Source organism: Falco cherrug, chromosome 2 (assembly GCF_023634085.1).
Source record: "Falco cherrug isolate bFalChe1 chromosome 2, bFalChe1.pri, whole genome shotgun sequence".
NCBI lineage: Eukaryota > Metazoa > Chordata > Aves > Falconiformes > Falconidae > Falco > Falco cherrug.
In genome coordinates, this window is record NC_073698.1 from 92,091,983 (window position 1) to 92,109,035 (window position 17,053).

A 17,053-nucleotide genomic window follows, 5' to 3' on the forward strand; every position below is an offset into this window, starting at 1 on the left:
TTTTTTATCTGTAGGTGAGAGAACAGCCAGGTTTTTTTATTCTCAGAAGAACATTTGGCTTGTGTCTCAGTGGGAGCATAGGAGCAATACTGACATACAATTAGAATTGTTTCTGTCTTGAAAGCAATGCTGGTTTAAACACTGGATTACTGTTTTTACTGTCCTAATTGGCACCTTCACCTAAGGTAGCAATGCTGTGTTCACAAAATGTATGGCAAAATCGGTCTCTACCTTGCTGCATGTAATTTCACTAAAAAGTAAAAGCGTTTTAAAGTCTTGTCTTGTAATTGCTGCTCTGTAACACTACCTGAATGTAGATTTCTAATGTTTAAATATTAAAAATCTGAACCTCTTTTCCCTCACTTTCTGTAAAAATAGGGAGCTAAACCATCACTGTGGATTATCTGAGGGTATTTTACTAATTAGAATTGCATGAGAATTCAGGCTTTTGAGCTGTCATCTTGTCCCATCCCCTTCCCAAGCGCTGGAGGTTTCAGTGGCTTCAGATTTCACAGTTGTCTTAAATATCTGACTTATTCTGGCAAGAGATATCAGGGATAACATTCTGGGGTCAAATTTTGCAGTTCTGCATGTGTCTGGGCAGTTTTTCTGCTTCTACAAGCAGAATTTGGCTGTCTAAGCTTTCATGTCCTTCTCATGCAAATGAGCTTGTTTGACTCCAGTGGATCTGCTAGTTCGAACCAGGACTGAGTTGTGGCAAAGCATCTTTAGGCTGTGAGTTCCAATGTACTGGATTTGGGGTTTCTCTTACATGTGTTGGATACAAAGTTTGTGGGTATTGGAATTCTCATGGAACAGTTTGGGGGGAAAATGAGAATGTTCTGAATAAGCAATAATTGAAAGTATGAAAGCCGTTTGTGTGTTGCATAGAGGTAGTCACCTATAGCCCTCATTAATGTGACAGTATAACTAGAGCTCTGAACTTTGAAAATGGTGTTTAACTGCATTAAACATTAGCAATGCCGTTGCTAACATTACTATGTTAAAGTGTGTTTGTGTAGTGTAATCTGTGCTCTTCAGTTATTAAGGATGCCAGTACAGTTTTTGGGTGTAAACAAGAGTGCCATGCAATGCATCCTGTTCCTGAAGCTGGAGCAGTGGATATTTGTGTGGAAGAGCAACATGACACAAATGCTTGATTTTGTTTGTGCAAATGAGAAGGCCTTTGTGATGCAAAGCAGCATCCTGAAAAGGCAAATGTGCTTTTTTGGTTGTAAATATCCCAGCTAAATACTGCAGTAATTGCAAGCAGAGCTTGGCATTTTTTCTCTCTATTCTCTTCATCGTTATATTTTAACAAGTTCTCATGAGACTATTAAAATGTCTTAGTTTTTGGAACATGTGGCCTAGTGGGGATAACTCTGTCTACAGATGCAGTGGGTTGGCAGCTCCATTTTGCATGTCTTTTCATTTCCCTCCAGATCCTGTGACCCAGTGTAACCTTTGGTCTCCTTCTGAAGGCCCGGGTGAAGGAAGTATGAGCAGGTGACTGATGATCACTGTCAATACAGCCTGCAGACAATATGGGAATTACTTTAGCAGTCTCCCACTCCCTTGCGCTCCCCCCATCCTCTCTTAAATCAACAAATGCAAATAGCAGTCTCCTCATTTGCTGCTATCTCCAGGAGCCTGCCCAGGCAGCATGGGCTTTGTTGCAGTCCTGCCTATTGAAAAGAGCAGCTTCAGCCCTAGGCAGAAGGAAAAATACCAAATGGGACCTGACCCTCCCCTTAATGGTTAATGCTGCTAATATTTGGTCCTCTGGCGTATACAGGTAGGAAGATGGTGACATAAGTGTACTTGGTGTGTGTGGTTCAAGAGGGCAGCCTGTGATTGGAGCTGTTTGCATTGTTGCTCTTTGTCCAGTAAATGTCCTTCTGTAAGGGAGTAGGGATTGCCCAGTATCCCAACACTCATACCTGTGCTCCTAGAACCTGTTGACATTGCAATTAGCTGTGTATTTAACCTTAGCTGTGTCTTTACTGTGTGAGAGTAGAAATGCATTTGCTAGATTTCAGCGTAGGCAGAGGCACAAAGAATTTGTGAAAGAACATTTCTTTATGAGGTCATGATTGTTTCGTTAAATATATAGTTAGTTGTGTGGCAAAATAAATAAAAAAATAGCTGCATTTTACATTGGTGTAAGCATAATACAGGATGCAGTATGTAGAGCTGTATTGTACAGCATACAGTTGATAGTGTTTTGCTTTCCAGATGTACAGCTTAATGCAAGATGTCATTCAGCAATTCAGAGACATAAAAGTAATGCTATGCCAGCATTTGGTTAAAGTTCTGTTCATTTTATTTTAAGTTGTCATTGCACATGAAAATAAGTTTCAGCATACATAAATAAAAGGGAAGTGATCACTTTGCACATCCAGAAGGTGGTCCTTTTCAAATACCAAGGGATATCATGTCTGTATTTGATGTATTAGGATTGCAAGCAGCCATAATGAAGAGACTTGTTCTGAACTGCCATTTAGGAGTATTAGATTAGTAACTGAATCAGACAAATAGCAATGTATGTAAATGTTTCTGCAGCTTTAAAAATGTGTGTCAGTAGTACTTGTATTTTATAAGAAGTCAGTTTGCAGTGTGTATTTCATCTTACTGTGACATTTTCTATTGCAAATACTTAATAACAGTTAATTCCTGAATAAAAATTCAGAGCTAAAGTAACAGTTGTAAAGCTAGGTGCTGGACTGTTAAGGTAAATATCACTCATAGAGCTAGACATTAAAACTGTTACTCTACCTTTAAGTATGTTCGTCTCTCAAGATCTCATTTCAAATGTATCTTTGTGTTTTATTTCATGTTTTATATGCTTACCAGTAAGCCTCAACATCGTAGTATTTTAGGAGAAGAAATATTCCAAATTCACAAAGATCCAGGAAATTAAATAGTAGCAGCCCCTTACACTCCACTTTAAGTCTGTAGTAGCACTTTGATTCAGACACCGATGACTGGCATAGTCAAAGCCCATTTGAACCCTAACTTTTAATGCTTCTAAGCTGTGTCACATTTAGTTCGTAGTATCTAAGGTTAGGGTGAATCACAAGAGTTTCATCAGTGAGATGTAAAAGGCTGTGGTAGGGGCAGTGCTATACTAGAAAGCCATCTAATTTTAGTGTAAAGCCTTCAAATTATTTCATATACGTTGCATGTGCCTTTCCCACACCGCTCACAAGGGTGGTTTGAAGTCACAAAATCTCCCATTTTCATCTTCTGCTTACCTTTTCCACAATTTATGCATCTGTCTACCTGCCAGCAATCACACCAACAAAACAGAATATTTATTGGAGTTTTGGACTTAGTAATTGCTTTTTGTTGGATACAGATGCTACTGTAGCATGGTGTGGTCCATCTTTTCATTGAAGGATGCAGGACATTGAAGATACATCCTTATCTTTAGGTTCTGTTTGGCATCCTTCTGGTGTTCTAAACTGTCCATTGCAAAACAGGTTGTTAAAATAAAATTATCATTATTACTTCAGGGAAGAGTGAATTGGTTGGAAAACATTGCTGACTAGAAAGTTCTGTTCAATGAAATCTGGTAACATCTTGCAGCTTCACACCACATTATAAAACAGTCAGATCATATACATACTGGATCAATTTTGTTTTGGGATGGGATATTCAACAGAGAAGCACTTCAGTGTTAAGAATGCATAAAAAAAATACTTTGTGTTTGACTTTTGGAAGTCCTTCTTCCAAATAAAATGTTATATCTGGATGGCTCCAGGTAGAAAAATCTAGGTATAGTTATATGTGAACTTAACTTTCTAAACTGGCATCTCGGACAAATGCTCATCAATGATACTTTGCCTATCATTGGTTTCTCCTTTTCAGTGGGGGGATTTTCTTTGCTACTTAAAACTGGTTTGTAGCTCCCTAGATGTAGTTGACATGTCTTGTAATTGTGAAAACTGCTCTTAGAGGAGAACAGATGTATTATGGGCTGTATAATTTGTGAAGTATTTTGAAGGCCTTCTTGATGAATGGCACTTTAGAAATATCTTATTGTAATTAAATTATGGGAAGCATTTATAAGGTGAGTGGATTCTTTTTTTAATTTTCATTTGAATGTTTTTCTCTTAGGAAAGCCCCTCTTAAAAATCGATTATGAAGAGTTCTCTTTGGCTTTAATGAAGTTACATAGTTTCATGCCAACCACTTAAGTTCAAAATATCCAGTATATTTATTTTACCATGTAAATTGTGCACTACTTTTTTTTTTTTTTAAGCCTTTGTTAGAAAAGTTGCTTTCCATCGTTCATTTTGAGGTTTTCCCCCCCTTCCCTTTTGTTTTTGTTTTTCTTCAGTTTCCATTACAAAGAGCAGTGCAAAAATCCAATCTTCCCCTTCCAAAGTGACCCGGCGTTCAATGCAGTCTCCACAGAAATCTGCTCCAGTACCAGCGCAACGGGGCAGGAAACCAGGTCGGGGCAAACCCCCTGGACAGTCTGCAGTTCCCAAGAAGGGCAGGTCTCCTAAAAACATTCCCCTGACAAAAAGCACCTCTCATACTGAAAATCTTAAAACAAGGAAAAAAAGTTTAAAACCTGGAAAAAAGGTTAGTTCTTATCTACTACTTTATTTTATGTTGCAAAATTTCGTAGTGAGATTTTTTTTTTAATTATTATTTAATTTTCTGTCTTCAGCCTTCAGGGCTTTACTGTTTTCAGCAACTGATTACAAGAAAAAGTCTAGAATAAATATTCTGGAATATTTCAGTATAAACTTCTGTGGATTATTTTATTCCAGAACAAGATTACTGATTTATTTATGGGTGAGTTGTTGATGTTGAAGAATACTATTCTGGGACAGCTATTTCCAGTGAAATTGCATAAGCCAGGGAAGCCTTTAGGCTTTTTAGTCTGGGTTATTTTGTTACTGAACCATATGTATAGTTTGCGGTTTTGGTGTTGTTTTTTTTTTCTTTTTTTTTTCTGTTTCATGTTTAGAAACAAAGGCTTAGGAACAGTGAGGGCTTTGTTGCAGAGTTTAGGCATTTTAAGCATACGTCTGGATTTGCCGAACGAAATCTGTTAGATACACCCTAATCCTTGAGGTACTGGCATGATGCAGGAAGCTTCTTTCCAGGCAATACATTTCTGCAGGTGTGGGCCTAATTCTGCCCTGGTCTGAAAGCCATGATGCCTTTCTGCTTTTTCTCCCTGCCAAGCTGAGTCAGACCTGGAGTATTGGCAGCTGCCTCTAGCTTCAGCTCCTCTGGAGCTGTTAGATCAGGTATGAATTGGCACTGCTGTAAACCCCCCTCTTCCCACTCCCTCATGATGCCACCACTGGTGGGTAAACAATCCCAGAGCAAGCTAGTTCGAGGAGCTGAACTGCCAGACAGCTAACCCAGCATCCATCCCTCTTACTTCTTTCTGTGTCTGCTCCACCCCAAAAAAGCACAAGTGCTGTGGCTGCTGCAGAGAAGGATAGGATCACAGCAGGGCAGATTTAAGGCAATTTGAATTGCTGTGGAAGTAAAATCTATTTTCTGAGGCTGGCTCACCCACTGCAGGCTGTCAGGAGTAGCAATCCTGCAGTGTCTTTCCCCAGACAAGTTGTCTGTCCCTGTGCTCCTCATCCTTTGCATTAGCACCAATGGGAGAGTAGGAGGCACTGTTTTCTCTGGGGTTTGTTGTTTTTTTTTTTCCTTCACCCTCAAGTTTCAAAAAGTTGAAGTTTGGGGGGGTTTCTCCTCCAGTCTGGATCACTGGGCTATGGGATCTATTGCTAGTGGTATGAGGGAAGGGGTGAAGTCATGGCACAGGGGGACTTCTCCCTTCAGTGATAGTGCTGATCAGTGTAAAGTGCTAGGGAAATAACATTGTTGGAGTATACCCAGAAGGCTCTAGCACAAAACTGGAAGCAGGCACTTTGTTGAAATGTTGACCACAAAGTAAGAAATTATTCTGGGAACCAGAAATTGAAAGGCAAGCACTGTCTCCTCTGCTGCCTGCCCCTTCCAGTTGGGCATCCAGACTGGTAGGCTACTGATACAAGTGGTCTCCAGCTTTATTTCATGCTTGGTGTATAGAAGTGCACAGAGACACAGATTAAGGGGATAAAGGTGCTCCCATCCAGACACAGCTTGTGGATGGGGTATTCTCTGTAAGTCTTTGGGGGTCTTTAAAGGAGAGCACCGAACACAGGACTTTCATATCTTCAGGATGTACTCAGGTATGGCAGGATGCACACTTTCATGTAAGAGTTTTGTCCTCCGTGTTTGATGAAAAAGAAATTGAGAGGCTTTGCATATCCTTTGAAAGAATAGTTAGAGGTATGTCACCCTTAGAGGAGGCTTCTGGGCTTTAAACACTGGGTGTCTGAAAGTGTCTGCTTGGAGCACTGCATTTGGCACCTGATCTGTGTGAGGTGCTTGTGGGGATTTGATTTGGTAATGGGGGTTACTGCTGACACTCCATGTCTTGAGGCAGTGAATCTGAAGTACCTCTACTCACTCCTGATTTCTCCTGTGGGACCAGGCAACTCAAAGTTAGGTTTTGCAGAATCTATGTTTGATAAATCTAACTTGGGAGTTTTACTACATTAAGTTTTGCATTAAAAACTCGAAAAAAACAAGCTCCTTTTGAGAATCCACGGGAGGTTGTTATTGCTTTGGTACATGGTTAAATTGCTAAGATCTTATTGCAAGGTCTTCATTGGACTGTTACACCTGTTACCATGAGGGTAAAAAGAAGAAATGGGGCTTTGTGGGAGTTCTGCACACACAGGGTATATCTGACATGGAGTGCCATAGAGCCTATATACCTCACAATACATATGCAAATATAATGCAAGTGGTATGCGCCTAGAGATTTGAAAGTGCCTTTTTTTTTTTTCCTCTCTCTTTTCCAATACTGATCCAGAAAAACCCTCCAGATTTCAGGCTAAGTAATTGTGCTTCAAGTGTGAGCTGGCTTTGTGGTAGTTCAAAACCTGTGTATTTAGGGAGATTGGTCAATGCCTGATACTCTGTAGAGCTGTTTGACTTTCCTTGCCCTTTTATGTTTGTTACGTTGCATTGTTTATCATTGTGCAGGTATTAACTTCTGTTATACAGTGGGAATGTTGAGCCGTTGTCATTTTTCTCCTTTATTTTTCTAGTTTTCTAAGTTTTCTAAGCTTCTCTGTAAGCATGAGATGCATGTTGGGTTTTGTTTTCTGTTTGTCTCCCCCAGTTTGCACTGTATGTTTTACTGTGTCATAATGGAGAAGAAATCTCTTTGAATCTCTTTCATTATTTTTAAAGTATACTTTGCATAACAATGCAAATACATCCTTCCAGAATTTCTTGAAGAGGTGCCTTGTCTAAGTGTGGATCATAGCCCTAAATTCGACCCCACAAGAAGAGAATTTTAAGCATCAGGGTAAAGCCTGTGAAGTTGGCCATGTGGTGCCAGACTGTGAGCATTGCTTTATGTGGGCAAACAGAGCTGGCATGCCCTCCCAGCTGGCAGGGGCCAGCCAGGACACCCTGACCAAGCAAATGTGCTGAGTCCTGCTGGGAACATGGGCTGCCTTGTGAAACAACATGGCTTTGGGATCGCAATTTGCTGCTCTTCAGTTTGGGGTTGCAAAATGAGAACCTCAGCTGAGCATAACACGATGTATCTCTAAAATAGGTGCTCCTTCTTGCTTCTGAAGGAGAAGGTAGAAGATGGCTGGGTAGCCTCACCACACTGATGTGTGAGTGTGGGTGTGGAGGGTGCCTTACAGTTTAGTGTTTGTCTTTTTGTTTTTGTATTTCCATTTCTCCCATTTCCTCTTTCCCTTCAACTTGACCACCCATATTTTTGTAGTGCAGTGACAGGCAACTGTGCCCACCCCAAAAAAAAAAAAAAGTCCCTGCTCTAGAGGGGCCTTCAGGAATGTCAGACTTCCGATCAAAAGCTGAGTCTTCCCAAGTGCATTTTTGCTCTCTGTATTAAGGATGGAGACCTTTCTGTCACCCAACGTTAAGATACATAGGCAATTCCTGACAAGTAATACATCACAGCTTGGTTCGGTGTCTGACCTGAGCCACCTCGTCTCATTCGCAGTAGCCTTGGCAGTCTGCTCCTTAGGTTCATGATGATTCCATGCAGTGCCATATTGTCAAGTAGTTTCTCCAGCCACGCCTATTTTCTCTGAACTGGAAAGGGGCACAGAAATTTTCATAGAAGTGCCTTGTATTTCAGAAGAAAGTTAATTTATTCTTCATAGGTGTTGTCAAGAAGTTAAGCACTGCTTAACTGTTAAGAAGTTGTATGTTTTGTTTGCTTTCAACATGTTTTTTAATATATTATTTGGAAAATATGCTGCTTCTAAAAGTGTGAAGGATGAATACTGCTAAGTGGAAGAGGGCTTAGCTTCCCTTAGCAACTTGACTGAATTTTCACTTCACTATAGATCAATTTTTGCAGTATATCCTTACCATATGAGTAGCCAAGTCACTGCTGCCTTCAGCAGTGCCAAGACCTTGGGTAATCTCTTATATTCCTAATTTTTTTTGATAGGTAAGAAAATGAGAATGTAATCTGTTCTCATGCAAGAATAAATGGTGAAGGGAGAGGTGATGAACTTTTCTTCAATTCATTATTTCTTTTATTTCCATATATTTTCATAGCATGTCAAAGCACATTAGAAATGCCTTCCTTGTTCATGTCTCTTTTCTAAAACCCAGTCCAAACCAAATTGCAAGAAAACTCTCCCTTTCTCAGGCGGAAGGTAAAGCACACTGACCAATTTCTAAATCTGTGCTGAGAACTCTGGTTGTCTGTTGTATAATAAGCTGCAAGTAAGTCTGACCTGGGAAAGGAAAAGGTTTTGGCAAGCCATGTAACTGGATTGTAACTACTCGTTTATTTGATATTTTCTGTAAAGCACCAATTCCTGAAAGTGATTACTTGAGAATTTCAGCCTCTTTGAAACGAGCTGAGGGAATATCTGGGTACACTGTAAAGTTGACACCTAAATGTGACTCAAATTTTATATGGGAATAAATACACAGCCCAACTAATTGATTTGAGTTGTGATAAACCCAGATGATTGGGAAGGTATGGACAGGAAAATAATCTAAAACACCTCTTCTGTGCTTCCTAGGATTTAGAAACATTGTGAATTGATATATAAAGCTCATTCTTTTCCTACTCTTTAGATAGAGGTGGGTTCTTTTTTTAAGTCCTTTTTCTTCCACTGCTTTACTTAAGTAGCTGTAAATGCAAACTGACAGTTTCTGGTCTTCCTTTCCTGGACAATATCTTCTCTGCTGTGTGTATTAATTTTGTAATAAGAAACCCCACATATTCAGTAAGATGGTAACTGATAGCAAAAAAGGATTTGCAGACTCCCTAAACAACATTAAACATTTTGACTTCTCTTTTTTCTTTTTTTTTTTTTTTTTTCCTCTAAACAGAAAAAAGTCTTACTGGAACAACTGACTCCTGCATCTCCTTCTCCTCATTCTTCTCCTGAGGGGGACAGTGGCACTACACAGATACTTAAAAGTGGAATTGGTTTGACTGGTGCAACTGCAGCAGTTATATCCACAGGTAAAAGGAAAAGAAAAAAAATAATTACATTTTTAGTGTGAAATGGCTTCCATTTCAAGCAAACTAGCAGTGTCATTTTATGGAAAATGTGCTGCAAACTTATTACTGTAAGTCATTATCCAGCTACCTTATTTTTTAAATATACTTGCAGGTGCTAGTGTTACTTTGCAGAACTAGTATTTTGATGCCTGCGTTATAGCAGGAAGTGCTGGAGCACAGGGGCTTTTGATAGATCTGCTAGACCTGGCAGTTGTTCCTGCCTGAAGAAGGAAATTGTACAGCTCTTTCATGTCTGTCCCACTCCTTAATGTATGAAATGGGAATAGATGTAGCTAAAACCCCATATGATAGTCTGATATCGTGCAGGCTGTACTATAATATAACAAAATGGAGATTTTATCTCTGTATAGCCTTACATTAAAAGAAACAACTCGGACTGTTTAAATGAAGTGAAGGCAATCAGAGGAAATACATTCCTCCTTCCTCTTATGTTTGCTTGGTTTTGATATATAATGAAATGTGTCTTGGAAGGGTTTGGCGAAAGAAAAGTAAGCTAGTACATGAACTAACTCATTGAAGAACTTGTAACCCTGTAGTGAAGCAAGTTGTTTGTTGTCAACTGAAATCTCAGAACTTTCTAAAAACTCCATAAATTATGATAATTTTGTTTGGGGTGTTTTTTACATTTAAAACCTGTATTAACAATAGAAGTTGTCAGGCTCTTCTCACACCCAACTTCAGTCATGGATGACAGGAAAATATGTATGTTTCCTAGGAAAATAAACCTGTAAAGAGGCAGTTGTCGCTGAGGCCAGGCTGAAGATGCCATGAAAACTGTTTTTGCTGATTTGTATCTTTATTTGTACAAGTAGGTTCTTTCAGCTTGCAGACATCAGAGAGTAAGCAGATATGCATGAAGACATAAGATCATTAAAAACCTTACAGAAATATTTCATTTTTAACGACAGAGTTTTAACTAAGCCCAAATAATACCACAGTTCAGAAATTATGGCAGTCTTTTGTATAACAGAATGCTTAGATTGTCTGCTTAATTACCACAGGGACACGTTTTTTCATGAAGCTGTGATAATGTCTTGGGTGCATTCCTGGTCCTGTGACAGCCAAGGCCAAAAAGGAAAAAATCTTCACTTAGGGCTTTTTCCCATGCTTTTTCTGCCTCGCCATTCCTTTTGAAAGACAGTTTTGCATAGTCTCTATAAAAAGTAATTTCAAAAGTTCTATTTGATTGTTTTGTGCTAAGCTTTAAACCACCTTACAGTTTTTTTAGAGAAATATGTTAATTTTATTTAGCAGAGAAGGCCAAGTTGCAGTGTGGAAATCATACATGAGTGATTTGGGGCTTCTGAAAGTACAGACCTTCAGTAGCCATTACACATGCACAAGTTAGCGTTATATGTGTGCTTCAGAACTGAGCATCAGTGGTAGGTGTATACCATAGGGTTGACTTTGTTGCAGCTTCTCAAACAGGAGCAGAATTAGGGCAGTAACTTGGTAAGGCCAGCTTTTAAGAACCATGGCATCGTAGTTTAGAGTACCTGCCAGAAATTTCTCCTTTATTAGAACTAGTGTATGAACAGAGATTAGTCAAATTAAAAGGTAAGCACAGATTATGACAGCTTTGTTACATTAGTGAGATGTAGAAGGGCTTTAGAGACCAGAAAGAAGTGGGTTTAGGACTCAGGCATGAGAACAGAAGACAGAGCACTTTTTGCATGCTCTGAAAGTATATATGTGTGTTCAGCTTCTTGAGTTGATCAGTAAATCTTTTCCTCAAAATTTAAAAACTATGAAGACAGTTTGCAGTTCTAGCTTGGAAACATGTCTTTTTTTCCCTGGCAGTAAACATGGCTTCTTCTTTTTCAGTGTGTGTTTATGTCAACAAGCATGGAAATTCTGGGCCTCACCTGGATAAGAAGAAGGTTCAGCAGCTTCCAGATCACTTTGGACCAGGTCCTGTCAATGTGGTACTTCAGCAGGCTGTACAGGCTTGTGTGGATTGTGCCTATCAATCCAAAACAGTCTTTGGATTTCTGAGATCTGGCCATCATGGAGGGGAAATGATAACTGGTATGTGAAGATGATTTGTTTTTTCTGTTTCTTCACTTGGTTGCAAATTTGAGGTAGGGCAGAACTGAAGTAGCTGCAATGAGTTTGTATCACTTCTCTAACTATTTAAGCACAGTCAAGAACATATACTTGTGAACTCCTTTTCTAAGGGAGTATTGGCGGATGTGATTTGTCTCACTTGGAGTCCAGGATGATTTGAACAATTCTTTAAATTAGAATTTGGCAATAGCAGCATTAGATTACATATACGCAGTACAGTTAGATTCTTAAGTGGAGCTCATGTGCCTCGTTTAGTAGCTGTAGCCAAACATTTGTCAAGTAAACTTAGTACAAGTGAAATAATCAGCTTTAAGTCAAGTCATTCACATAATCCTATCCATACGTAGTGCTTGTATTCTTGATGCCTTAACCAAGTGAGTGAAAAGTTTCCAACTAATCTGTTCAGCTTCCAGGCAAGTGATTCCACATGTTAAAGTAGCTGCTTCTTCCCTTCCCTTGTTTCCCAGAATTGTAGCAGTATCTTAGGTCAGTGTTCATCCACCAATGTCCCCTATTATGGAATGGGTTTATTTCTATTACATATTAATGGCAGGTTTATAGATAAATTATCTGTATCTTAAACCGAGTAACTGCTGCTTGACATTTCTCTTCCTCCTAGGCTGGGAAGTATCCATATAGCAGTTAGCACATCAATTCATAATTCTATCACTGGCGATAAAAAGACTTTCTGTTACTCTAATCTCCTTACTTTAACACCAGATGTGAAAGATGATTAGTGGAATACAGGTTCAATTAAATCCTCATAAAGATATTGCTAACAATATTTAAAGAGCAGCACCCCAACCTGCGTATAGCAGAACTACAGTAAGCTTTGCTTATGCATCCCCGTGAGTTTGTTCACAAAATGGATGCTACTTCTCTGCTGCGTAGTAAAGGTTTAATGGCATTGTGTATGTGTGGGTTTGGAACTCATTGCTTTATTTTTACAAGATATGTGAAAACTTATTACATTATTAATATCTTGCTGTACCTAATTCAGACAAGTCAATTTTCTAGAACAAAATGCAGAGATGTATATCACCAGTATTCTGTTTGTGATTGTTTATCATGGAGTAAATCGTAGGCCAGTGGCATATCTGTGACTGAGTAGTTGAAAATAATTATTTCACAGAGGAGAGAGAAATTTCAGAGCCCTTATGTATTGTGATTTGTTTACATTCAAAAATTCTGTACAAAAAGAAATTACTGTTCTGCACCTGGCTTCACCCCAAGGCCTGGATTCGGAGCAGCCAGCTCTGTAGCCCTGGGTTTGAGGGACTTGGCAATGTGGATTGCTCCTGAAGCAGGGTCCTGGTCCAGGTGATAGTGAGCCACAAGATGCCAGTGGGTTTCCAGTGTTCTTGAGCTCTTGCCTTCTCATCAGTTTGTCAAACAGGTCGCTGAGAAGTGGGTGAGCAAACACTCCCTGTCATGTTATCAGAAATTTGTGAACTATTTTGAGAAGCACAAAAATGTGACTTAGGTTAATGTAGCACATTACAACCAGCTGTGCACATGAACAGTAAGGAAGAAGAGGAAAGCTACAGTAGAATAAAACGAGAAATTACAGAATGAAGTTGTGAGAGCGTTTTCCTGTAGAGTTTTTGTTTGAAACTGGCTTTGGAGTGTGGTTTGTTATTCAGGTGATGGTTGTTTGTTTTTAGACTGGCAGGAAAAAAAGGTTGCAGCAGAGAATGAGCAATCTAAATCTTTTGTGGACTGATACTTTCATGACAAGTATTATACCTGCTTTAGGAGGAAACTGTATGCTAATGAGGTTGTGGATAAAATAATCTTGCTTGAATACATGTGAATAAATAGTGGTTCTTTTGGTTCAGCTGCCAAAGAAAATAATTGTTTTGAATAGAATAGATTTTAGGATTTTTCCACCTTTTAGTACTCAAACAAAAGCACAAACCATTTTATTTTTGCTTGATGCATAATGGTTCAATTCAGGCAAATATAATTGAAAGGAAATTAAAGGCTTGATTAGCAAGCCAGTAATGGTGGTGGTGGTGTCAGCCCCTTTTTTCTCCTTGTAGTGCAGAGACTATGGTGTTCAGTGGGATGAAATAGACTCAGATAAATCTTCTCAAGCAGAGAATTAAAATCAGACTCTTGGGTGAGTTTCTTTACTGTCAGACAAATGCATTTCTCTGATAGTTTAGTTCTCAGCCTTTGTCCTGGCTTGAAGTTGGTATCTAAAACATGCTTATACAATGAACGGCAGGTGAAGAAATGAGAGTGACTCTTCACCCCAGGGACTGGGATTGCATGTGCAAGCTCCAGCCTCTGTTTATTTGTCATTAAAGGTTGAGGTTATTGCACCTCAGAAGTAATCCTTTTTATTTTTCCCCCTAGCATTTATCTGGGAAGTAAGAGGCTTATGTTGTCCCCAAGCAGAGCAGACAGTTGAGCCTATGGATCTGGGTCCTACACCCTTGGAGTTCGTATGGTTGTCCTCAGGTGTTCAGAGTACAAGGGAGCTGTGTTTGCACTGAATTTTTATTTGTGGATTTTTCCCATGGTATGTCTTGCTGGGGCAGTCACATTGCCTCAGCTGTTTCTTGCTTTATCCTCCTGACAGCTCTAGGATAATATTGTTCTTTTCAATGCTTCTTTTCAAAATGAGAAATTAAGGCATGGAGAATAAGTGATTTCCCCAAGGTCATATAAGAAGATCCATAAGGCTATTATAAAGCATTTTAAATGTTTGCTGTAGCTGACTACTACCTTGCAGTAAATTTGTCAGGAGATCGGGCCATGCTAGGTCTCACAGCCCATTTGCTCTCCAGAGCTGGTTGAGTTCCAAGCAAAAATTTGCCTTCAGAGACCCCTTCCCCTAACAGGAGGTAGAAGACCTTGTGTCTGAGCCACATGTGGGACTGTGAATCATTAGCATTTCATTTGAACGCTGAAGCCTGGAAAAACTGAATGGGCCATGGAAACACATTGGTCTGGGATTTGTCTCTGTAGTACTGACTCTTAAACCTTAAGCACTTGCACTGGATGTCATGAAGGAGATGAGAAAAGTTGTTGATGCCAGCTGGTTAGCTTGCGTTAACTCTAATCAGAAGCTTCCTTACATCAACAGTGTAAGTAACTGACACTTCTGATTTCCTAAGGAAGCCTAAAATATGCTAAACTTGGGTGTTTTCTTTGGTTTTGTGTATATTATCTATCTCTTTTGTAACACAATATGGAAATGTTCCTTAATTCAGATCTGTGAATAAAGGCTTTCTTGACACTTCTGGGTTTTGGTTTTTGTTTTTAAATGCATCTGCTACCAACAAAATGTGATCCTTTAAAGCTCTACTTATCATTTGGAAACATGTTAACAACAGAAAGCTGCATGACAGGCTGAAAATCAAGAAGACAAATTGATGCATAAACCTGGTGTTTATGTCACTTCTTTCTAGCCCTAGGATTACCTTACAAGTTTGTTCCTGCTTTGTTGTAATGTCTTTCTAATCAGAAGTAACTAAAAGTTTCAGCTAATGTAATGGTAATTATTCATCTGTTAGTATTGAGCAGTATTGAGTCTTTTCAAAATCTTACTAGTTTTCACAAAAAAGGAAAGTACCATCAACTGCAACACTCTGGGGGGCAAGGAGGGAGGTCAGCAAGTAAAAGACATAGGCACATGTCCAGGCTTTTTTGTGATCACTCAGTTTAAAAGACACCAGATCCATTTGTGGCTGTTGTGGTATCTCTGCCATCTAGCTCCTGTTGAAAAAAAAGGGAGCTTGACCACTGTAGTGCTGACAGCAGGATAGATTTCTCTAGTGATAAAATAGCAAATGGCAAAACAGGTTCTGTAGTCAGAATTTCAATGGTGACGGATGCCAGCATATTACCAAAACTGTTCTCAGTTCAGTTAGAAACTGAGAAAAAAAAATCTTACAGTTGTTTCCTTCCTTTTTTTTTAAAAAAAAAAAATGTTGTAATTTTTTTCTGGCAAGTACTGTAAATGGTCTTTTCTGTGTAATCTGCTGCAAATAGGTGGCAGAGAGCTTGCTGGTTTATAAGTGAACAACAGAAATTATGCATAAGGTTTTGGTGATGAGGGAATAGTTGCAAGTTTTGTTATGCTGGTGTGAATCCAAAATTATTTCATTAAAATAAGTGCCCATAGAGCAAATTTAAACTAGCATGTATCCAATGCAAGGTAAAATCAGTCCTTTGGATGTAAATTTGTTAAACTACCAGAATGATTGTTTAATCTTCTCATGTGTAGTTTAAATCAAATCTGGACGTCTTCTCCTTTTAAGTTAATGATGGTGTTTTACTACATGATGCTTAGGAGGTGTTTGACATCATCTTCTTATTCACAGCTTCCTTTGATGGGGAAAAGCATGCCATCAATCTTCCTTCTGTAAACAGTGCATCGTTTGTCCTGCGCTTCTTGGAGAAACTCTGCCACAGCCTGCAGTGTGATAATCTCTTCAGTAGCCAACCTTTCAGCCCTTACAGGGGATGTGCACATAGTCCTACAGAATATGATAGGAACAAACCAGGTACTGTTAAACAGCTGTTATTTTCAAGTGCTGACGTTTTTGAGAAGTGTGATGACTTTCTGAAATGTAACTTTTAAATCTGTCTTTCTGTGACATGAATTGATTGAAATGAATATGCTTAAGTTCTTAGTGAATTGGTTCCAGTGTGGTAGTGCTTTGACAGGATGGAATAGCTCATACCACATGTGCAGAAATCATTTTGTTCAGGAAACTCCTCCTTGTAGCCAAGCCAGGAAACGTATGTATTGTACCACTGTGATACCACCAAAAGGACAAGCTCAAAACTTCACATTTCTTTTGTTAAATTAATGTTTGGATCATAAAATAAACTTACAAAAAGATAGTTAATGCCTTATGAGAAGGGGCTTGCCCTGAGAGCCCTTCCTGCACCGGTAAAAGGTCCTTCCTTCCCGCTTTATTCACCTTACTCAGTGACGGCTCCAAAAATTTTGCATCCTGCTATGTACCATCCAGTCTTCTAGTAGAAAAGGTGGGGGTTGCGGGTGGCTGCTTGTGATGTTTTGTTTGAGGCCAATATGTTTGTCTGCTGCGGTGGGAGTGTAGAGCGAGGGAGAAATGAAATGACTTGCACAGGATCTTTAATCGGGTTGTTTGCAGGGCCTGGTATTGCAAGTCCCAGCCCAAGGGTTACCAGGAGCCATAACTGAGAAAACCTTGATGTTGGGGTAGATTCAGAAGATTCATACTGGGTGTGAACCTTCCTCACAGCTGTCTGATAGCTAAGTCTGCCTTCTGGGTGCTGCTTTCGAAAATAAAATAGTCCTCCTGCCCCTTTTCCAATGGAGAAATTATGTTTATAATTACGTCTGTCATATAAAAA

At 39.3% G+C, this 17,053-nt stretch overlaps 1 protein-coding gene across 11 annotated transcripts in view; it reads left to right on the forward strand.

Moving 5' to 3' along the window:
- Window positions 1-17,053, forward strand: part of SCML2 (Scm polycomb group protein like 2) — a 71,763-nt gene that overhangs the window by 44,093 nt on the left and 10,617 nt on the right. For all 11 annotated transcript variants that reach the window (XM_055702407.1, XM_055702404.1, XM_055702405.1 and 8 more), the window contains 4 exons: window positions 4,343-4,593; window positions 9,433-9,568; window positions 11,453-11,656; window positions 16,030-16,212. In XM_055702407.1, coding sequence (XP_055558382.1) covers window positions 4,343-4,593; window positions 9,433-9,568; window positions 11,453-11,656; window positions 16,030-16,212 — 774 coding nt within the window. The remainder of the gene's footprint in view (window positions 1-4,342; window positions 4,594-9,432; window positions 9,569-11,452; window positions 11,657-16,029; window positions 16,213-17,053) is intronic.